Below are 25,431 nucleotides of genomic sequence, written 5' to 3'. Positions count from 1 at the left end.
TTCGATGTGGCCATTTTACCCCCCTGTAGTTTCTGAGTTTATATATACATATATTAGTCATCATTTATTTACTGAAAACAAAGTAGATATATAAATAATTAACCAAGTAACTATACAACTATAATACTTATGACAGTAAATAGCTCGTATGCTGTAGTAACATGACGTGAAATGCAAAAATAGATTAATATATTGCAACCAGTCTCAAATTAACCACAAATGAACGCCTGAGTTATTTCACTTTCTTTTTATCATTGGAAATGAAACTAAAATTAATATTTTAATTGAAACGATGATGTTGAATTGTCAATAAACTTCAATCAAATCTTTGTAATTGATCAGTGATTGAACCTACGCATCAATTTCGTATAACGTTTCTTAACTAAACACTGGTGGAATATCCAATCAGAATTAACGGTAACGGTGAGCAGAGATATATTCAAATATTACGAGCAAACACCCGGTGTACACACATGTTTTGTCTTGCACTGTACGTAAATATCCATACTAATATTATAAATGCGAAAGTGTGTATATCTGTTTGTTTGTCCGTCTTTCACGGCAACACGGAGCGACGAATTGACGTGTTTTTTTAAATGGAGATAGTTTAAGGGTTGGATTGGCTACTTTTTGTCTCTTTATAACCCCCCACTTCCTTGGGGGTGGGGGTGGAAGTTTGTATGGAGCATTCTGCAATTTTCATGGTAGAAAGCTAAAAATTGGTACGCAGACTATTTCTGATTAACAAAAAATACGTGCATCATTTTTTTATGAAATCTGCCCGCATATAGAAATTTTATATGGACTTCTTGCAGTTTTCGTGGAAGGAAGCTAAAAATTGGGACACAGACTCTTTGTTACCTACGAAAAATACCTGCCTTTTTTTGACTGTGTTACCCCGAATTTAACGCGAGCGAAGCCACGAGCAAAAGCTAGTAATCTATACATATTTATCTATGAAAAAGCACACATATAAGTAGTTATAGTTTTTTGTCTATTTAGGTTAGAATTGCACATAATCAGAAAACTGGCTTGAAAGAGAGGAGGCCTATACACAGTGGGTGAAAACTGTCTGAATAGATAGACATTATAGGTCCTTGCTTCTGGAGCCTATATTATAATATACGTCCCAATGCTGGGCACAGGCTTCTTCTCAGGCGCTAAACCCTTCACCACGCTGTTCCAGTCTGTATGTCGATCATCTAAATATTTTCTTTAGTAAGTAGTATAACCGGGACGAAGCACACATCATCTTACTACCAGACAATTGAGTGATTAGACTAGTCTAATTTAAAAAATATTACAGCTGTAATGTTCTAATCAATCTAGGGATCAGAAAGTGATTTTTATGATACGTCCTCACCGGGATTCAAACACAGGACATCCAGATCGTGAACCCAAAGCCCAACTACTTTGACATAAACATAGCACCACGCTTGTATCTCCGGAAGGACAGTCTAGTAATATGTCTTTACAAGGATTCGAACTCGGGACCTCCGGATCGAGAGACCAACGCTCTAACACTAGACCACTGTGGTCGTTACATAATGAAACCAGGCAATGGATTATTGGAGCTGTTGTTATGATCATAGACTTTTTCTCATGATAGTGTTTACAGTTGGTCTGTCCCGGTATTACACCTGTTGGTACCGGTGTACTACCTCCGGTACCGGCATTAAATTATTATAGCCGGTAAGATCTTCCTACTTATAACGGTACTTCGCCCCTTAGCTCGCAATGAGCTGCCTGCAGATTTCTATTATAGGTTAGGTTGTTGATGCTATCGGCGATGCGGCTCACCACCTATCACGTTGGTCTAACAGACGGCTCGGTGAGGTGCGGGTACTGTTTGTGAAAAATTTGATTTTTACAAATTGAAGTCGGTAATAAAACAGCAGCGTCTTGTTCTTGTGTTGTATTGAGATAAGAAAGAACGGAAGCTCCGCGAACGAATGTAATTATAAATTTTTCCATATTTAAAAATCTTAAATATATTTTTATATGTTTTCAACACTGAGCGTCGCGTCGTTCGACACGTGATCGACGTTCAGTGGGTAGCGTAGGACCGATCGTCGTGGAGATCCTTGGGGGAGGCCTATGCCCAGCAGTGGGCGTCGTACGGCTGATAATGATGATGTTTTCAACAGTTTGTCTTACGATAGTTGTACCTCTGAATCTCCCGTGTTACTCCAAATTTTACGCGAGTGAAGCCGCGTGCAAAAGATAGTAATCTATATTTAGCTATAAACAAGCGCAAATATAAGTAGTTATAGTTTTGTTGTCTATTCAGGTTAGACTTGCACAAGACAGAATCAGAAAACTACGATAGATGTACCTCTGACTCTCCCATTGTTATGATCATGAGGTTATGTTATGTATTTTGATGCTATCATATACACACATACAATGTCATACATACATAAACTCACGCCTATTCCCACCGGGTGAGCAGAGACTATGGAATTCCATTTGCTACGATCCTGTTGCACTTCTCTTGCTTTCTCCACGGTCATCAATCGCTTCATAGACTCGTGTCAGATTTTACGGGACCGGGAAAATAAGCTGACCGCATTCTGTCAAAAAAGCCCACGACTAATCCCGATTGGGGTAGTCAGAGGTACATCGATCGCAAAATGAACTAAGGGCCCACACCCCACCGAGCTTTCTGTTAGACCAACGTGATAGATGGTCAGCTGTATCGCCGTCTATAATGGTCGAGCCAACTGTGTTAGTGAAAACTGCACTTAAGATAAGTCCATCAATCAGTATTTTTTGCACGTAATATGTATATCTAGTACCTATAACAACTATCCTAACTGTTTGTTGACTACAAACGGATAAAATAAACCTTATTTCTAAACAGTAATTTCTGCTGCGATTTTTTTAATAACCGTCCTTAGCAAAAAACTTATTTAACTTATTTGTTTATTAATTTATTACGTTTGCAACATAACAGAAATTCATATAATATTTAAAACACATAAAAAAAAAACAAATTATATAACAGAATTAACAGGCATAAGTTGTTCAAATACTGTCCTACTGGAAAACATGGACATAAAAAAATAAAAATTATTTATTTACCAAATTTTACTTATTTGGTAAATAAATAATTTTTACTTTTACTTAATTAGAAGACCGAAAAAGTGTCTTTGATCATTATGTCTGTTCCAATTATGAAATAGGACACTTTCTAAATCCTATCGAGCTGGCATCATATCGGTCAGCACCATTCCTGTCTCAATCACCGAGGCATGCAGCTATGTAGTTCCATTTCCCGCCTTACCCACTATATCCTTTCCCCGTTAGTCGCCACAATTATTTGGTTCAAACCTAACGGTGCCCTAAGGCTGCCCTTCTAACGGCGCCGCAGCCTCTTTAACATAAAACGGTTAGACTTGTTAGTGCGGAAGCACATCGTAAATTTATAAAAGTTTACTGTAGTAACTAGTTAAATCAGGAACTCTATGTCCAAACAGTTATCTTAAGATAAGGAAAGAAAATACACACTGGGGAAAAGGAAATGTAAAAAGAAAAAATTCAAAGTCGTTGCTCCTTTTTGAAAGAGATCACAACTAAAAAGATTTACCTATTTTGGATTAGTCGTGAATTTCATGACAAACTCCTTTTCTCATAATAATACTGGCTGTTGAGCGGAGAAACAGTTTAAAAATAAAATGTTTTCATTTTAATTGACAAAATGGCTGTCTTTTTAAATTTTTTCAAGCAAAACAGCCAGTTTTAAAATGGACTCGACAAAAAGTTTTTATCTAATTCCCAACCTTTTCTTGAACATTACCTAAATTGCGTTACCGTACCGTACTTGCAAGCTCATCTTTGTAACGGGACGCCTACAATAGGGCTGTCAACGTGTCGTTACATCACATTGCGTGTGAGTGATGTCAAACAATGTCACCGTATGCTAAACTAGACGCTTTTCTCTCGTCGTAGAGGTCAATATCCATTTGTCTGTCTGTCACCAAGTTATGCCATCGGACAGGTATGGTTTTAGAGATTTTATGTTTGAGGTTAGTCTGATATTTGTCGTACGTACCAATGTCAAACAATAGATATTTTTGGTTGATTTTGGTTGACATATTTTATAGAGTTGGACCAAAACAATGTTTTTAGCAACATGTTTATTTTGGCTTCTTGTAGATTTACCTCGAATAGTAATAGTAATAGCTACTCAACCGGTCACATAATGTAGATATGTCATTAGATCTTTTAATATTGTAGAAATTCTCTAACATTCATTATCATAATGAGATTAACCATAGTAACATAATTATTATAATACTTACATTAACATTGGTGCCGATTCGGGCAGCCGTCAACTTTTGACAGGACTTAGCTACATCTCCTTCTTGCACCTATTGTAAGTGTAGGACAGCACTAATTAAAGATCTGTCAAACTAAAATTAGGTTAAGTAGTCAAATGTGATACTTTTTAAGAAACGTCAAAACGAATATTTTCTATGGAATTCGTATGGAAATACTGTCCTGTGACGTCATCAGTAGAAACAGTCAAAAGTCGTACTTATTGTTACTTAATTCAAATTTAAATTACGAAAATAAGTCATAAAGAAAAATTTTACTGTTTTTTTAATCATGTTGGATTCTATTTTTAAATTAGCATTTTATAATTTATCTTCGACCCAGTCAAATACCCTATTGAAGACTCAATCGGTTCTTAATTTAAACTTGACCCCCGCGTCCACGGAGCTGTCAGTGTCGTCACCAGAACGGCGAGTCATCGTCGGCGATCACTGGTCACGGCCGAGTAACGGCAGTTAATGCCCTAGAGAAGGGCCGAGGTGTAAATCACTTCGGAATGCCGTCGACTGTGAGATACTATCGCTCGACTTCGCCTCCGTAATGTTCTGTGTTCCTAGTACTATTTAGAGCAATTTGCCAGGACTTTTTATCGGTTATGTCTCGAACAATAGTCTATTAAGTTTTAAAAGACGAGGAGATTAGTCAGTTTGAAAGGTAGAATACTTATAGATGAAAAAAAAGTAAAAAATAATCGTTAACTATCGTCGTAGTATTATTTCTTATTCTATGCTATTGTCACAACAAATATAATTCAAGTTAATACAAGGCACGAAAGCGGATTCCAGTTTAGTCTAATCCAGTTTAATTCTAATATTTAGAACTGCCTACTCCTTTGGGGATAGAGGCGCGAAGCTATGTTATTGTCAAATAACTACCTACTATATTAATTGTCATTTCCAGGACTTAAGTTGGTATCTAGTATTGGGCACCTATACCGCCGTTCCCGGTGTACCAATGTTCTTACTTTATTACTATTACTGAGCTTTATTACCTACCCTTTAGGAGTACAAGAGATAACAATTTGAATAAAATAAATAAGTAATTTATTTCAGAGTAAGATTGTCCTTAAGATGTTAGTAGTTACACACACTTAGTATCTGTGTTAGTTAGTAAATAGGCAATAAACAAGTTTAGGCCTCTTTACCGATTTACGCGCTTATGAACGTGTAAGTCGGTAAGGGACGTAGAATCGGCAATCTCGGCAATCATCCTCAGGCTACTCAGGACTCCGTTATCGCTCCCCCGCATTAGCAACAACACCGAAGCAGTGATTTTGCGCATGATTTTATAGAAATCATCTATGTTGGCGTATAATAAGAAAACCCGTCAGTGTCCTTACAATTAAAGAGTTTTTATAATAGGAATATTCTCGGGAACGGTACATTATTCCCCTGTACCCTTCCTACAAAACGGATTCCGAATAATCATTCTTACTCTTAATTTTCTTGTTTTTGCACATACGAAATACATTATTAATACTTCTCCCCTTCATTATGGAGAATAGTGAATATACATTCGGAACGGTAAACAAAGGTTCCGCTACAGTGATACTGTACCGACATGAGACGAATAATGTTATAATGAGCATTCTACGAGACAGTTGGTGAGAGGTTGAAAAATCTCACGATTTGCCCGCAGACACGTATTACTCGTACTTACTTTTTAAATTGTTGTCGAGGACCTTACATTTGCAGTTTGAAAACGGTACCGTGAAAATATGATACGATCTCTGCTTTATTTATCTTCTATGCATTCCTCCTCCTTATCGTTTCGATGGCATTGAGAATTTACAGCCCAGGATTTTTGCCACCCGCTGAAACAAACTCCTCCTGCATCTATGCAGTAAGCCATGTCCCGTTTTTATGCGGGCTCCACTTACCTAACCTGAAGATTTGTGAAATCAGGTTTAAAGTTACAAACGATTATCTTTTCCTAGCATAGACCTGCCCCTCTGCTCGGCAAATGATTTTTCGGGGTCTGACTCCACTCCATATCAAAAATTCAAAAGTAGATATCTTGGTCAAGTAGGTACCTTCAACGATTCCTGGATTTGTCTGGTACCCACACTGCGCCTGAATTGTCAATTCTGGGACTAGTTGTAGTAATATACTGGGATGAATTCCACAAATATTTGCGTATGAGTTTCGTGCGTACATATATTGCTTTTTTATTATTAAACTCCTTATTTTGACCACAATAGCTCTTGATGATAGGTGGTACACGCTTACCTAGGTAGCTATTTATGGAAGTAATAAAAAGAAACTTAATTTTCATTTGTACAAAACCACTTAACCTATTTGGCATTCTAAACGAGATTCAAGCGACCTTTCGAGTCCTTTGTGAAAGCACAGTGGGCTAGGCTCTAGGTTGATAAGCGCTAACGGTCAGTAGGTCGTTGTAGGCAAGACATATATTTACAATTACAAAATCCGCAACTACAATGGGTATATAAAACGTGACCAATTGTACTGAACACACCTAGCCCTTCTGATCTGTGTTATGACCAATCACGAGCCTTGATTCGGCATTAAAATACAGTGGATCACGCGCAGCTAGGTAGATAATATTATCCAAAATGCTACGGATTTAGATAAATTATTACATTGTTTAGTAAACTCGTGCCTACAAGACCTATTATGTTATAAAATAGCTAAATCTGCAGACAACAACAAAATATTAAACTATATTTTGCCTTGTTAGGGAAGCTTGAAAATATAATAATTAAGTATTAGGAATATAAAATTAACGTGGCTTCCAGGTTTTGTGCCAGTTTGATGACAATAAGTTCGCTCTCTATTACATGGAACTTAAATATAGCCTTCTCATTCGGGGATATAGGCGTGATACTATGATGTAATAGAAAAAAAAAAACGGAACGAGAGTTTGGATGATACGCAATATGGATCTCTGTATGTATGTACGTATGTATGACTGTCCCATATTTTATTTTCGTCCCAGATCACGCATGTAACTAAACGGGACACTCTTATAAGTCCTACTTTCACAATTCAAGGTTCTCTAGGTTACAGGCACAGGTCGCGACGTGGTACCCATATCAAACTGGGATCGAAAAACTGTTGAAAATAACATTTGTAGACTGGGTAATAAATACATCTTAAATTATCCTACTTATTTGAAAAGATTATTGAAATTACTTACTTAAAACATGGATATCCATTTTTTTACTTAAGTATATAAGAAATAAACCCACTTTCCTATTAGATTAACAAAGCTTTACTTTTGGAGCCATATTCCCAGATTCATGATACAAAACAAGTACCTAGATATGATTATTTTGAACTCTAAAACAATGGTCTACAAAAAACGTAGTCACAAGAACCAAAAAGCGAGACGCTTTCTAAAAATCTGCAGAAAGGTTCGCACAAAAATACGGAGCGGCGCGGCGCGGTTTCTTCGTACTAAAGCTATTCCCGCTGCGGACAGCCGAAGGACGTAATATACGATCCCGACGACCCGATTACTCTAGCCATCATAGGCGGTCAATCAGCTCGCGACACCACTTCAGAACCCCGATACCGACCCCCCGGCGTGGTCGACGATTTCCCTCATTCAGCGCTTATCGTTATCGATCCACTAGGGACGATTAATTCTTTCAAATATTCTTCCTCTCAGACGACGACGCCCTGAGCCGAGGTTCGCGCCCAACTGGGTATCCACAGGCCTGTTGTCTTAAATTTTGTACCGGGTGAGAGCCCTCAGCGCTCCCCATTTGTCCGGCCAAGTAGTTAATGGCATCTGCGGCAAATCTACAATAAGTCACGTCAAAAAAAAGCTCCGGACAGTTCCTGGTACCGAGTCTATGTGCATTGAGCTTTAGTAATAACCAGCCAAATACACAGGAAACAGTGTGACAGAAACCCGGCAGCCTATATCACGTGTTAGCACGTGATCCGACTCCATGAGAAGTGTGTGAAGTAGCGGGACCCACAGGCCACTATTCATCAACACACACTCATTACCCCCACATAATAAACTTACAGATAACTAATTAATGTCTTTCTACTCTGATAGTATCGTGGAAATCATTATAAATAAATTCAAAGCAGTTTTTACGCGGATTTATGGCGTCTGTCCTACATCTTCTATCTAAATATATAAAAGGAGAAACTGACTGACTGACATATCAACGCACAGCCTAAACGGCTAAACGTAGGCACTTGAAATTTGTAAGAGACGTAGCTTAGGTAACGTAGAGGTGCACTAAGAAAGGAATTTCCGGAATTCTCACGGGAACGGGAATTAGCGGGAAAATCTTTTGTATGAAAAATCTAAATCACTTAAGATAGACGCTTGAAATTTGGCATGCAGGTACCTTAGTTAACTTAAAGCTTAGTTGCAACAGGATATTGCAAAATTCCCACGGAAACGGGAGTTAGCGGGAAAAAACATTTGTATGAAAAAATCGAAACCGCGTAAGATAGATGTTTTCAATCTAGCATGCATGCATACCTTAGTAAATATAAAGTTTAGTTATGGCTGTATTTTGAAAAATGGGAGTTAGCGGGAAAAAAAATGTATGAAAAAATCTAAACTGCATAAGTTAGATGCTTGAAATTTGATATGCACTCCCACACACACAAATACCTCTCTTTTATAACACGCCACGCGGACGAAGTCGCGGGCAAAAGCTAGTTCTTTTATATCTCGTTAAAGAAGCTACCGTATATTGATAAATTATTTGGCGAACAAATTGATTTATGTATGATTTAAGCTATCGGTATGAAGGTCACCTAAATATTTTTAACATTCTGTGTTGATTGTTTTGATAAAGAACTCGTTTTTATCGATGAAACTACGTACCGCGGTAGTTGTAAGCTTATATCTACTTGTAACTGTATTGTACCTATCTTATATAGTGATCTATATCTATGACACAGATAATTAAAAAAAAGTCCAAAAGTTTTTGACATGAATTATTGTAGATTAACGGCCTCTGTGGTCCAGTGGTTGAGCGTTGTGCCGGTCCCGGATTCGAATCCCGGTGGGGACAAATCACAAAAATCACTTTATGATCTCTAGTTTGATTAAAACATTACAGGCTGATCACCTGTTTGTCCAAAAAGTAAGATGATCCGTGCTTCGGAAAGGACGTTAAGCCGTCGGTCCAGGTTATTACTTACTGATGTTCTTAAGTAAGTAGTCGTTACATGAGCAATGTCAGGGGCCTATGGCGGCTCAGTAATAACCCTGACACCAGGGTTGACGGGGTTGATAACCCATCTCACAACCCACACGATAAGAAGAAGAAGTACGTATCTTATTTTTGCCGCATATGGGATTAAACTTGGCCGGACAAATGGGGAGTGTTGAAGGCTCTCACTTTGTTAACACCCTAGCAAGTACCTAATCATCTTTCTCAGAGTTTAAAGTTTAAATACGAACAGCATTATGCCTATTTTCTAAAATAGTTACTTACATCGCATTTTGTAGTACAAAAGACGAGACATTTTCACGCATTGTATTTAGCATAACATCTTCTGCTCACGCCCCACCGCGATTACCGCAATGGCTCGTAATGGTGGCGTATTATGCGTGACTTCCTCTCACAAGCATCGGAATAAGATGTGGAATATCAAGGTAGGAGGAGGTACCATAGTGTTACAAAGTAACTACATTCCCGAGCGCTTTGGACCTAGCCTGTATTGGACGGGACTTCCTTCGCGGGTTGTAAGATCAGACAGGCAGTCGCTTCTGAACAAAACCGGGCCAGTCATATCTTCACGTTAGGTAAGCGGATCCTGAAAAAGGGAGAACGTTACGGAGATAGTATTTGGATGGTTCACCGTTTAATTTCCTATTCCTCCGAACTCTTAACACAATATTGCCTTCAAAAATCTGCATTATACTTAGGAGCTATAACTGATTTGATTTTAACGAAAACATTCGAACTGAAATAACCATAGGTAGAGTAAGAGTTCTTTCGCGGATAATAACTTGACTGACCATCGGCCCAGAATAATTATAAGTTTTTTTTTGACGTGACTTATTGTATATTTGCCGCAAATGGCATTACTCTTCAATATAATTCGTTAGTGTACTAGTTCGTAAGTTACATATGAGTTTCAAACCACAAATCCATTCAAGCACAACAAAATAGTGTTTTAAAGAGAGAAGGAAGCTTTTCAAATTGTATCATCAGTATTATGAAGGCATTCACTAGTGCTGTAGTAACTTTTATTAGTTAGAAGTTCAATGATCCGTCCGGTACTTGGCCGAATATCAACTATTCTTTGCCGGATCAGAAAATAAGGGACATCCTTTGCCCAGCAGTAGAATGTAACTGTGGAGGTACTTCACTAATACACGTAGATGTAAAGTACGATTAATAGGTTAGGTATGTACAGAAACATCTTCACACGTTTCGCGTTTCCACCACAAGCCGTGACATCCTCACCGCGAGGCGTGTGCGCCGCCCCCACCAATACATGTTACGATATAATATGCTCAATATATCATGGGAAATAGGATGTGGAACCAATAGGATGTACAGCGGGCAATAGTTTAATCCGCGCCAGAAAATATTGATTAACAGAACAAACAATCGTAGGTATTCAACTGAAAACACAATACTAAAAGTAACTTTAAGTGGAGTCTTTCGCGATTAGGCTCACTTACAATCATTTAAAAAAAGTAACTAATTTGACTAGTTGTAAATTACCCTAGTTTAAAACTAGTCAAATTAGTTACTTTTTACTAAACGTCAAAACATGAAATGACTGTGCCGTCATAGAAAAACGTGACATAATGTCGCACTTATTATTACCTTTTTCTTGATTAAAATTCATAAAATTCATATCTGTCTTTATTTAGTACTTAATGAGAATTTCATAAATTATCTTTGAAACTACTCAATTCTCTGAAATCCTCAAGAGCTAAATACTTCACTGTAGCACAAACAGATAATTAACAATATACTTTTGTGGTGTCTAATAATTGCTTCTAATAACTTCTTTATCTTGACTACTTAAGCTCAAAAGATGTAGAGCATGGTAAATACAATTTTTTATTATTATGTTTATAATTAAAGTAAAGTAAACCAAGGATCGTGATAGCATTGAACGTAACAACCGACGGTTAGATAACAATCAGAGGAGGCGCAAGAGTGAAAGTCCGTCCACAACACACACACGATGTGATGTGGTATGTCTTGCTCGGTTACGTCAAGTTGAGGTCGCTGTTACCGTTCCTAAAGGTCTACTCGGCTACATTGGAAGACAGCATAATTTTGACTTACCGCAAACGGCATTAACTACTTGGCCAGACAAATCGGAAGCGCTGAGGGACTACAGGCCAGAGGGTGTCTCCAGAAGAACGCTCGCGAACCTTGGCTCAAGGCGTTGTCTGAGAGATGGAAGACAATAGATACCTATGAAGAAAAGGATCAAGATTGTGGGAGAGAAGAGATTAACTTGCGGCCCGGATTTCTGCATGATCGTAGGGTAAAAACTCATTATCATCTCCCTAGCATTATCCCGTTATTCACTAGGTCCGCTTACCTAACCTGAAGATTTGACAGGTCTGGTTTTTTAGAAAGAAAGAAAGAAAGAAACATTTATTATTTCTTTCTTTTTTACAGAAGCGACTGCCTGTCTGACCTTTAGGTTAGGTCATTTACCTCCGAAAATGCATTTTTCGGCAATGTGGGTTTCCTCACGATGTTTTCCTTCACTGCTGAAAACTGAGGATAAAAACTATCAATCTTAATTGTATTACTGAATTCGACTTTATGAGTTTGAATTCATGTTTGGATCATAGATAATTTTTATTACGTGGTTTCCAGGATTTATTCCTGGGTAATGGCAAAAAGCCCCTATTACATGGGACTTAAACATAGCTCAGGAGTGGGATTCACGCGTGATGCTGTTATAAAATCAGTTCTCAATTTTCCACATCATTGTAAATGACACGGTATTTTGCAGATCTGGCTGGTCACACTTAGAAAAATGATCAATAGACGTTTAGTTTGGTTTGCTTCAGCCCTACTTAGTATTTTCAAATAACATGCAAACAAAAACCTTTTGAGACGCGTTTAGTTCATCTTGCGATGGATGAACCCAAATTGGGTTATAGTCGTGAGCTTATGATTGTTTTTGGTCAGACCAAGTTGAACATCCGAGGAAAATCAGTCGTATCAAAAATGGCACATTCAGAAAATCACTTACAATCAACATTTACAAGATGATCACGCCCACACAAACATCTTTAACTAAAGCCGAACAAAGCGAACAACAAACGGTGATCGATTGGCACAATTGGCACAAAATAACTTCGGAAAGGTGTCTTCAAGTCCTCAACAATCATGTTATGTAATAAGTACCGTCGGTCCTCTAACTATTTTTTATACAACCGTATTTTTTTATGAGACCGTCCCAATTGGACGACTAGTCTTCTTGAATAGGAGTCCAAGCTTAAATATCTGAAGGTTACCATCGAATTTAGGTGATGAACTTATTATGATAATGATGCTTCCCAATCGGTTTCTACTGCAACGATAGCAACATATGAAACTAGAGTCAAAACATAAACAATATAAAGTACCTATAGTCTCTGGCAAGGGCTGCTTACCCATTACGTTTTTGCCAACAACGGGATAAGGTTCATCATATCCATCTTTGGAATTCGTATCAACAGTGGCTGCAAGTTGTCTTTGATTACTTGTGGCTCTGCCCACCCCATTAGGGATTACGGGCGTGAGTTTATGTATGTATGTATGTATGCAACAACGGGATCCACGCAACTCGCAGTCGGTCGCAATACCGCTGCTCGCGGCTTTCCGTGTGAACGATGTACAATCATGAGTCATGAGTAATATCATGTACTTACCCACTTTAGAACCCTGTCGCACTATGATATTTGACATTTAATGAGACTTACGATTTAATTTGTCAAAAAAGTTAATGTGACATGGTATCAAAGTGAAAAGACCGTACAGATGGTTTATTTTAGGTTACTGTGAATACTGTATGTGTGGATAGGTTTTAGTGATGGGTGGGTCATTATCAAAATATATAGGGGAACCTAAGCGAGTCGCAAGCATCAAAAGTGATTCAGTAAAAGCTGCGGCTAACGAATCCTTGAGGAATTGTTTGACTACTTATCCAATCCAGCTTAACACAAACTACAGCTTGTCTTTAAAGTCAGAAGTCACATTTTTCGTACCAAGTAGACATCAGCTCAGATGTCAACAATCCCACCACCACTGTCCCGTTCCACGCTCGCATTCCCAACTGTTTTATAGCAGCGACTCAACGAGTAGATACGTCGGTTGCGAGTAACGGAACGTAACTGTTCTAGAACGTTCTTTGCGTGACAGTTGGAAGCTTAATCCGCGCCAGAAATTAGTAGGAAAATCCGTAGACAATAAAATGAATAAAATGTGAGTACAGTCGTACGTAGTCATTGTTACTTATGTACATTGTTAAAATGTGCATAGGTAGAGTAAGCCAGTCCAAGGTTTGCTCTTGCTTTAAACGCTTTTCTTCGCTTTGCTATTTAGTTCACACCGACTTTTGGTGCTCCGTAGACCGTTACCCAGGTACTAGGGATCCTTCTCCCAACACAATAGGCCATTTCAGAGGACATCGTAAAGATTATGAGCTATTGGCCCCGATTCCTGCAGACACCTCCTAATTTTATTTTAAGTTTTACCCGTCATTTTCTTATTCGCCGAATAGGAAAGGGACGGATGATTGAAAACATTTTCATTTTAAAATGAATGAATAACCCGGGCAAATAAGATATGCATCTCGCTCATATGCAATTCGTTTTGACGTGTGCTGTCAACTAAATTCTGTCGGGTTATTGGCCAATATAAAGTTTTGAGAAAACTTTTAAAATTTCTGCCTAAAATTGACGTGTGTGTGTGTTCCATAAATTTTATGCCTGTGAATTACCCGTTTCATTTCCTTTTCGGCGGATAAGAAAATGACAGGTACCTATAAATTAAAATAAACTTAGATGGTGTGTACTACCATGGTGTGTAGAGGTACAGTCATGACCAATATCATGTACCCACTTTAGAACCCTGTCGCACTATCATATTTGACATTTAATGAGACTTACGGTTTAATTTGTCAAAAAAGTTAATGTGACATGGTTTCAAAGTGTATACATATTATCTATCTACATACCTATAATAAGTAGTACATTATCAGAAGCATACGCGGTACAAAAAGGAGAAACTCATTGATTAATAGCAGTTTGTATGGAAAATCTGCAAACAATAGCTGTGTGAGAATCTACACGGCATTCAAGCTAAACTGAACTAGACCATAAGTAGTACCTCTACAATGGGACTGGTAAAGCCATCTTCACATAGAACGGGCCGAACGAGGCTCCCGATAGCGGTAGTCACAGGTACATCCATCGCAAGATGAACTAAGTACCCAGCTCACCGCGCTTTCGTTAGACCAGTGTGATAGGGGAGCCGTACCTCCATCTGTAAAGGTCGAGCCAACAAATTAATAACTCATTGGTGCAAGTCCGGAACCGGGATTCAAACCGGCGCTCCCCGTTTGAAAAGCAAGCCGGTATACCACAGTGACTTCTTAGTAAGTCCTGAATACAATAATAGGCAAAAAATCTAAAGTTAGAGGCACAACGCTTGTTGAAGTATTAATTAAGGGACTAAAAAGGTAATTCATCTAAGGCAATATTGTAATTTATACATTGTTTTAAGTTTACGCGGTTAATGGTGCTAATTCCTGTAAATACCATCTAATTTTATTTTAAGTTATATCTGTCATTTTCTTATCCGCCGAAAAGGAAAAGGACGGGTAATCGACAAGCATAAAATTTATGGAACACACGTCAATTTTAAGCACAAATCTAAACCAACCGTCTAAAAATTTTACATCCGTCAATAACCCGACACAGTTAAGCAGACAGCACGTCAAACGGATTGCATACCAGCGATGTACCTTTTGATTCGCCCGGGTTATTCATTCATCCTAAAATTAAGAGCTGTGAATCATCCGTCCCTTTCCTTTTCGACGGATATGAAAATGACGGATATAACTTAAAATAAAATTAGGAGGTGTCTTCAGGAATCGGGACCATTATCATAATTAAAACCACCCATTTAAACGCGGTAAGAACCCGTTATTATGTGCTTTAATTATAATATTGTAATTTGATATTTGCGCACATAAAGGTAAGTGCGCAATGTCAACAAAATGTCAAATAGTAATATTGCATTAGGTGATTTGCTGCAATGTAGCTTTTATAACCCCCTGAATATAATAGATACTCCTGAATTTTCTACTTGTATTAATTCTTCTTTACTTCGATCTGAGTGTGATCATCAACCCGCATTCAAACAAAGTACCTAGTGGAGTAAGTAAGTAGTTTCACGCACGACGCTGAGTCGAGGTTTGCACCAAACTGGGCCTGTTGTCTTAATTTTTTGTAACGGAAGAGAGCCCGATAAAAATTTACTGAGGGGTTAAAAAAGCCACATCGAAGCAATTCATCTAAAAAGCAATATTGCAATTTGTCATTAGCGCATATAAAAGTAAGTGCGCAATGCAAACAAATGCCAAACAGCAATATTGCTTTCTTAGATGAATTGCTTCGTTGTGGCCATTTTAGCCCCCCTGTACTTCGTACACTCTCCAATCCATAAACAGAGGTCTGTCAGCTACTGTACGTAGGTTTTATAGGAAGTTTTTGTTAATCTTTGCCTTTGTCACGATCTCAAAACACAATTGATACTATTTTTACAATAATACCGAGCATTTGCTAGGTAAGGAAAGTACAATAACGGTGTAAGTACCACATTACGGACGTTTTGGACAATGACAATGCTGCTACATTGTCGGTATTTACTCACTGTGTCGTCATTTTTGTCGTAAGTAGTTTTTTTACTGTATTCCTTTGGTTCTTACCAAACTTTACGATTTATGCATTTAAAAACTATACTTTATTTCGGACAATTCATATCCATATCATGATACCTAAGTAAACAAAATATATTTTCTTCCTAAAGTCCTTAGGTTCTTTTTTGTAGTGATCCTAGTAGGATTTTGAAATAGATGACTCTGGGCGCCATTCCACTGGCGTAAGATAGAGTACTGCGGGGCGGAAGGCAAGAGGGAAACCACTGCCCTATTTTTCCCTAAAAAGTAGCATGGAGAATGCTACACTGACAAGAGCGTGGGTGGCTCTTAAATTAGTGGTGATCATTGTATGTTTGCTTCAGATAGCATTAAGAACTTGGTCGGACAAATGTGCAGCGGTGGCTCTTACTCGGTTTCTAAGTAAGGATATCCCACTTTTTGACTTTCATATGATATTGTGGAACTGTTTTAAATGCAAACTTGTTCATGAAAGTATATTTGCCCTTTAAGAAAAGCTTTTCAATGCCTACCCAAAACACATCTTACCATACGATCGAAATAGATGTAATTGTAATACTTTCCCCTACAATTACCTCCATTACAACACGAACTAAAAAAAGCCTTAGCCGCTTCGAACTCCGAATCGACTCATCAGTGCTAACCATTTCACACCTGTCGAAATCGTCTACTGATCATAATGTTTACACCGCGGCAATCTGTTTACTCTATAATCGAACGAGGAGGTAGATTATAAGCAAATTGATCTCCAAGCGTAGAGAATTGGTCATTACTTGTTCCGGTGGAGGCGAGAGGCATAGAGCAAAACGGGCCTCTTCGGCGCGAGGCGTTTGAATGAGATGGCAACGAACTTTACCGCTTTACAGCCGTAGAGAACCATGGACAAATTAATCCGTTCGTCTGTTTTCGTTTCGTTGCTATGATATTTTATTTTTATTATTACTTTTATGTCCTGTAGGCTCGCATTATATCGAAGCCTTCGACCAATAGCCGTTTGACGTCCATCTACGTAGATGCATAGCGATGCGATGCATTCGTACCGTTTATTGGTCGAAGCGCTCGATATAAATCGCGGTTGTCATGCAGACCCGGCAGGGTTACATTAAAAAATAATCAATTCAATAGGTACCTACCTACAAACATATTAGCTACTTACCTGTTTACGTTCATTGGTAGCGTAGTATTATTCCTTATTCTATGTCGGTTGTGAGACCGTGAATATCATCACATGACAAATACTTTATTGCACACGCAGGAAATACAAAATTACAAACAAAAGAGAAATAGTAGAGTACAATAGGCAGCCTTATTGCAAAGTAGCAATATCTTCCAGGCAACCTTTGGTAGGATTACCATTTTTATCTTGAAAAATCTTTCATCTTTGTCTTTGCTTAGTTTGTATTAAAAATTTTATATTGACAGTTTTGTTAGGGTAATATGCCCAAACTATGGGCGGTCCCTAAGAGTACTCAGGCCCAATAAGACAGATTCAAAAGTTTATAATTATACTTTTGCTTCTAATAAACATGATGGGGGTTACTGATTTATTATTGAAGTAATTTAGTTAAGTGTATTAACCGCACACTCATAGGGACCTACCCTAGTGGAAACCCGGCTTAACGGCCTTCCGAAACACGGATCAGTTGACTTTCGGACTCAGGTGATCAGCATGTACCGTTGTAACCAAACCAGGGCTCACAAAGTGCCTATCTTGCAAGTAATATGTATAATGCGAGAATGACAATCTCTGTTCTACCGTATTACCTTCATGAAACTATTTCACGTCCTCTATAAAAGAAGCAAAAGACGTATCCAGGGCAACGTAACTAGACCACGCATTGGTCACGATCATGCCAATAATCTTATCTGGAATTGAAAATAATCTAATGGAATCCATCTATTGGCATCCGAAGCAGGGCACGCCGGCACACAGAATGGGCTATTCACGTACTATAATACAGGGTGTTAGTGACATCGTAACGAAAACTTTGAGGGATGATTCAGACCATAATTCCGAGTTGATATCAAGTGGAATTTTCCGCCGCAAAAGTATGGAACTGAGAATAATTTAAAAAAATATATATATTCATGAATTTTCCGACGGTAAATTACACTTGATATTAACTCAGAATCATGGTCTGAATCATCCCCCTCAGTATTCGTTACGATGTCACTAACAACCTGTATATAAATCGGCAATCTACTCGATTTTTGTTTGAATTGATAATTTTTCTGAAATACCAAGTAGATAATTTCCTGTCGGAAGATTCAACTTGATATCAACTGTCTGGATCATCCCTCAAAGTTTTCGTTACGATATCACTAACACCCTTTATACGGGTAGGGAGTAAATAAATGGATGTAAGTAAATGGGAATATTGAGATTTTATCCAAAATATGCGTTGCCTATGACCCATGACAAAATTAACTTTATTTACGCGCGTTATGCCTACATTTAGAATACAATTTCGGAGGCCGATGCATTCTAAGTAGATATGCAGATATTACTTAATCTAAAAGCGTTTTATTTAAGTTGTTTTCACAACTAACACATTTTTCTCGGGCCCAAAACCGTTATTGTTCTTAAATTCGGATACTCGCGCGTAATCTCACATTATTAAGAATTAGAAGATTCAAAACATGGCGGTTCACACGACTGCCTCCAGTGCAGATACAGTTTTAATTGTCTAATTACTAATTACGCAATGTCGCATAACTGTTGTATAATTGTCGGGTACGTTATAATTATTACGAGTATCCGTCGGACTAAGTGAGAATTCATGGTAACATTTGTCGCATTGCGAGGGATATTGTTGTTTTAACTGTAAGCAACTGTAGGTACTGCAAATTAATATATAGGCAGTATTCATACAGCTCATATCCATAACACGATTATTGATTAAGATATGGAACACATTCCATCAATAATTAAGGTCTACTTATTATCATCAATGGCTAGAAATCACACAGAAGCTTTCGATTAACTATCTGTACGTAGATACTTCAACGGTCACGATACTACAACTACAAATGTTCCTAATCTTAATACCTAGTATAGGTGTACCAGAATGTGATGGCAAATGGGGAAATAAAATTTCTACAGTAAGCAACACTCGGGTAATTGGATGAAAACGTCTGGTAGACCTATACCACTATTGTTAGGTTTGCAATTTGTTATTTTGTTTTCCAAATGAAAAGTATAGGTTGGTAGGGCTGGTAGAGAAAGACCTGGAAGAACGAAATTTAATAGTAATTTAAAGTACCGGCGTACCGGCGCGCATGTGTAGGTACTTATGAAATGATTGATGACGTACGTTAGGATCGAAGCAAATGGGATTCCATTATCTCTGCATACCCCAGCAGCATGTGTGTTGGTGTTCTGTGCGCCACCTCACCTGAAGCACGCAATTTACTCATCTCCGAAAATTGCAATGGAACCAGGTTTCGATATCACGTTCCGAATCTTCGACACAGTTAAGGCAAATTAAACACAGTTCGAGGTATTTAATTGTCTTTTAAACGCTAATCGAAGTGGGGTATCAAAGATTACTGGCTAGGAACGGAAATAGCGGTATTTCGGACAATACTCCTACTAGTGTACATTTCTTAGTTAGAAACTCCGAGGTAGAATGAAAAAATAAACTAATACAAACAACATTACTATGATACGTGACTTCACGGTGATTCTAAATCATTTTCGGTGTCTTTGTAGCTTGTGAGTAGTGAGTTATATCGCCGGACCTTTCCACAATAATCACAATGGTAACGTGAAACGTAACATAATCAAATGGGCGAATACATTTTGTTCCGCGTTGCCGCTTCCTTTCTTTTGCACGGCACACGTAAGTATGGTAATGTCAGTCATTCAGTTAATAGCGAGGTTTTTTTTTATTGTCGGATTGTGTTCGATGTCTTTTGGACGTCTGTAGCGAAATACGAAGACCCTTCGATGAACAGGGGGATGAAAGGCCACATTAAAGCAATTGGATCGTGTACTAGGTTCAAGATCATCATCACTAATTTAAGAGCCACGCTCTTGTCGGTGTAGCATTCTCCATTCTTGTCTGTCAAAGATCAATTCCTTCATCTCCTTATAAGACACGACGTTCGCCTTCTCTTTAATCTGTTCCATGTAAGCTCTTCTTGGTCTTCCCTTTCCTCTCTTTCCTTGTAGCTTCCCTTCTATGATGTTTTTAATAAATTCGTCGTACTTATTAAGTGTCCAATCATCTTGCCTCTTATGTCCTCAATAACTCTCAATATTTGCCGCTTTTTCCTTACTCTTCCTAGCACTTCCTAATTAGTAACTTTTTCAGTCCAACTTATTATTTCCATCCTCCTCCAACACCACATTTTAAAGGCCTCGAATCTCTCTCTGTCTTTCTGAGTCAGCGTCCACGTTTCACATCCATAGAGGGTTATACTCCATACGAAAGGTTTAAGATACATAAATTATGATATTCAGATTACTAAATAAAATCAGATCTAAAACTAACGGAAAACGTTTTCTTATTTCTATTTAACTTATTTATGAATTTTAATCAAGAAAAACGTAATAATAAGTCCGACTTTTTTTTTATCATGTTTTTATGACGTCACAGTTTGCTTTTTTATATAAATTCCATAGTACTAATTTCGTGTTTTGACGTTTAGTAAAAAGTAACTGATTTGACTAAAGTCCTGCCGTCGAGAGAATGCTTATCTGACAGCTGGTGATTCGATATTCGGGATATCTTTGAAGCGGCGAACACATTACGTTGAAAATATTTTGTCCTTACGTCGGCACTAAATAATACATAAAATGATATACTTAATAACGTCAATTTACGATAATACAAGTAGTTGGACACTAGCCTATTTAGAATGTCTTACGAGTTGTAAGCATACTATATTCTCTATCTGTCAATGAAATCTTAGTAAAGGTAGACAGTTGTATTGTAAATCAAGCCACCGCGGTTATGCGGTGAGACTGCGACGGAAATGAAAGCAATTTGAAGATTACTGCACTAGACAAGAAATACTAGTTCAAGAGCGGCTTATGACTCAGAATAGACTTAAATGACATAAAACCGATGCGTAAACCTACGTGTTACCTAAATGCTGCTTAGTTACTTCTTACGCCATATATTATTCTTTTTATACAATTTGTAAGGTTTATAATAATTTTTGGATTGGGTTCACGATCCGGAGGTCCCGGGTATATCACATTTTTTTTTGTGATCCCTAGTTTGTTAAGGACATTACTGGCTGATTACCAGATTGTCCGAAAGTAAGATGTTCCGTGCTTCGGAGGGCACGTTAAGTCGTTGGTCCCGGTTACTACTTAGGTACTAATGTAAGTGAGTAGTCGTTACATGAGCCATGTAGGGGGCCTTTAGCGGCTCAATAGTAACCCTGACGCCAAAGTTGATGAGGTTGGTACTCCATCTCACAACCCACACGGTAGAAGAAGAATAATTTTGTGAAATATTTCCGTAATATAATACCGTAATAGTTTACCGAATAGTGTAATTGTGTGTGCGAGAAATAAATAATTTCAGAGAAAAACTTGTGTTTGCATGAGTTTACTACACATTTGAAATCAAAACATCTTAAAATGTATTTTTTTTTAACGAAACGAAATAAGGATTTATAGTACTTTGGTTCTGTACAAGACGGCTTCCAATTAGTACCCCTAAAACGCCTCTGTCTTTGCGTCTGACCGTTTGTCTGTCAGAGGGTCTCAAAGTTCAATTTCAAATTCAAAAATATCTTTAATCAGTAGGTAACATAACTAAGTTACCTACTGTTTGTAACTACAAAACCGACAGAGGGATTATGTCCTCTAACATGATGGACTGATGTTATGGGCGATAGGCTGATCCCTTATCACCATAAGGTTTCTCATATCCAGCTTACGACATCGTATCAATAGTGGCTGCAAGTTGTCTTTGATTACTTGTGGCTCTGCCCACCCCATTAGGGATTAAAGGCGTGAGTTTATGTATGTATGTATGTAACATAGTTACACTGTGAATCGTCAATTTTTACATAACGAACGTCTCATCCGCCTAAAACTACTGCAGCTTCTCACAACCTGTATAGCCGTTCTACCTTTAAAAGGCCACCTACCTCTACCGTCACCTACCTAGGCTACCTTTGTAAGTACTTAGGTATATTTACCTCTTCGGATAGGCATAAGATTACAGATCATTGACTGCTTCTACTTAATGGTATATCTACGTATAATTAAACAACTAAAGATTTTTCCTCAGTCGCGTTGGAAGCAAAGGAACCAGTTAAGCAAGGATTCTAAGAATAGGGTAGTATGCGACATTATTTATACTTAGCAGGATACCTGTCTATGATATAACTACTTACATATTAAAAAATAATACAATTATGAATCTATGCCGAAACGGTTCCTCAGCATAATGCCATAGCCTAACCGGTAATCAGGGAACATATTAAACAAAAAATTGAGACGAAGTAAGAACATTTTCTATTTACTATTTTATGTTTTTAATCAACGATTTTATCCGTAAGGCTACGGGATGGTATTATGTCTACATTATAATTGTACTAATACTTTCACACTTTTTGGCAAATCTTCAAGTTAGGTAAGCGGACCTTGAGAAAAGGGGATAACGATAGGGAAATGATGATAACTTTCATGATCTAAGATCGCCAATTATAAATGTTAGCACCTTGTGCACAGCAACCGCGCCGCACGTGACGCGGTCTATATCGAGGGCAGGGAATACGCTATCTACGCTGGCGCAGATATGAAGTCGGACGGCTAATGGTCGAAGACCTCGATATAACTCATTTCTCTGCCCAATTGCTCAAATTAGCTTCTAAACGTTTTTTCGATTATGCTTTACTCAGGCCTGTTGTCTTAAATTTGTACCGGGTGAGAGAGTACATGCCATATTATGCGGCAAAGTTACTACAAGTCACGTCAAGTCAAAAAAAGCTAAAATTCTGATTTGGTTTTTCCAGGGCGCAGCAGTATGTGGTTAGCAATACTGCTGGCATGCCTGTCAGCGAGCTCCGCGCACGCGCAGCAGCCGCGCGCGAACCGCGTGCGCAGCGTGACGTCAACGTGCGACCGCGGCGCGCTTACCGTGCGCCTGACCATGGACCTGCCCTTCAAGGGACTTGTGTTTACTAAGGACTTCTCGAGGGAATGTCGAGTGCAAGGTACCGGATCTTATTCTTTTTATTACTCAGATATACAGAACTGAAAACATCGACACATAGGTACCTATAATTCTAACAGGTACTTGCAGCGTTTGTATTCTACTATATGCATGTTTAGATCATTGATAATTGATATCACGTGGTTTCCAGGATTCCCCTATTACATCGGCCTTAAACATAGCTGGCGAAGAGTGGGTGTACTTACCTACCTATAAGTGTTCCTTCCGCACCTCTGCCTACACCCTTAGGGATACAGGCGTGAGTCTATGTTATAATATAATGTTATTACTTATCACTACATGATACCCAACTTCGTCCAATTCCAGGCAACCTGCAGAAGAACATATCCCTGCACCTCCCTTCCAACGCGTGCGGCGTGCGGACCTCCACACTCAATTCAACCGAGCCTGACGACGAAGAGGACCTCTACTATACCGTCGAGCTCGTCGTGCAGATGGACAGACATCTGCAACAATCTACAGACCAGGAACTTTTGGTTAGGTATGTATGTATTGAGGAGCTCGGTGGCGCAGCGGTAAACGCGCTCGGTCTGCGATTGTTGAAGTTAAACAACTTTCGCAAAGGCCGGTCATAGGATGGGTGACCACAAAAAAAAAGTTCGAGCTCCTCCGTGCTTCGGAAGGCACGTTAAGCCGTTGGTCCCGGCCGCATTAGCAGTCGTTAATAACCATCACTCCGCACTGGGCCCGCGTGATGGTTTAAGGCCCGATCTCCCTATCCATCCATAGGGAAGGCCCGTGCCCCAGCAGTGGGGACGTTAATGGGCTGATGATGATGATGATGATGTATGTATTGGTTCGGTGGGATAGATAGCCAGTTTGTAGAACACATGATTGTCGAATTTGTTTTCGAATTCATATTTTTGGATCATAAATGGTTATCACGAAGGAAAATATCGGAAGGAAACCCACTTTCCCGAGAAATACATTTTCGGAGCTATGTGAGCTAAACTGTATTGGGCTGGATTCGGGGGTTGGAAGGTCAGACAAGCAGTCGCTTCTGTAAAAAACCGGGCCTGTCAAATATTCAGGTTGGGTTGGTTAGGTAAGCGGACCCTGCGGGCCTAGGGCCTAGGGTCTAGCCAAATGCAAAGGTTCCTATTTCTTCACTCGCTAAGGTAAAGTGTGGGTTCCGAAGTGGTCGTAGAACTATTTTTACGGCTTACGCATAACAGTGTTCTGTGCGCATTACACCCATAGAGCAATACGGACCTCCGCGGACCGGATTAAACCCGATATCTCTAATATACTTAAGTAATTTTGAAAATCCGTCAACCACGAACTCAAATTGGATGTAGCACGAAAACGTCCTAACTCGTGCGTATAACTTGACTAAATAGGGTATTTGACTGGGTCAAAGATAAATTTATAAACTGCTAATCTAGAAATAGATGCCAGTCTAAGATGATCAAAAATCAATCTCATTTTAGATTTCCACATATTTTCGAATTTTATTAATGAATTAAGTAACCATGAATAATAAGTTTGACCGCATTTATTAATGACGTCACAGTACAATATTTTCATACATAATTGGCGCCGCGCACGGCGCGGTTGTCATGCAGACCCGGCTGGTCATCTCTCCAACGTTTCCTAGGTCTGCCTGCAATCGGTATTCAGGATATAACACATAACATAACATAAGCTAACAATTATATCCCAATAGGCACTCAGAGGTCTATCCATCGCAAGATGAACTAAGTACTCACATTGGGACCTTATGTTTGGTATTTCCAGGTGTAAACTGCAACCACGTGTGATGCGCATTAACAGCTCAGCGTTGGAAAACGTCATCACGACCAAGATACGGGAAATGACTGGGCAAGAAGTCAAGAAAATTAGGTAATACTAAATGTTATTGATAAGGTGCTTTCCTTGCGTAAAAACAATACAATACAAATATACTTTATTTTATTGCACACAATATACAAGTTACAAACAGTAAGATTTAAAACAGCGCGTTTTATTCTCTTGACGTAGTATCTCTTACTAGTCTGTGTTCTCTTGTGAGACAC

General features: G+C 38.6%; 1 protein-coding gene across 1 annotated transcript in view; it reads left to right on the top strand.

Annotated features, from left to right (window-relative positions):
• The window catches only part of LOC126373319 (uncharacterized), a 51,194-nt gene that overhangs the window by 22,832 nt on the left and 2,931 nt on the right, over positions 1–25,431 (top strand). The window contains exons 2-4 of the mRNA XM_050019436.1: positions 23,196–23,396; positions 23,723–23,897; positions 25,154–25,258. Coding sequence (XP_049875393.1) covers positions 23,207–23,396; positions 23,723–23,897; positions 25,154–25,258 — 470 coding nt within the window. The 5' untranslated portion in view covers positions 23,196–23,206. The remainder of the gene's footprint in view (positions 1–23,195; positions 23,397–23,722; positions 23,898–25,153; positions 25,259–25,431) is intronic.

Source organism: Pectinophora gossypiella, chromosome 15, assembly GCF_024362695.1.
Source record: "Pectinophora gossypiella chromosome 15, ilPecGoss1.1, whole genome shotgun sequence".
Taxonomy (NCBI): domain Eukaryota; kingdom Metazoa; phylum Arthropoda; class Insecta; order Lepidoptera; family Gelechiidae; genus Pectinophora; species Pectinophora gossypiella.
The sequence above is the reverse complement of the archived record's forward strand: the minus strand, read 5'-3'. Positions and strand labels throughout refer to the sequence as shown.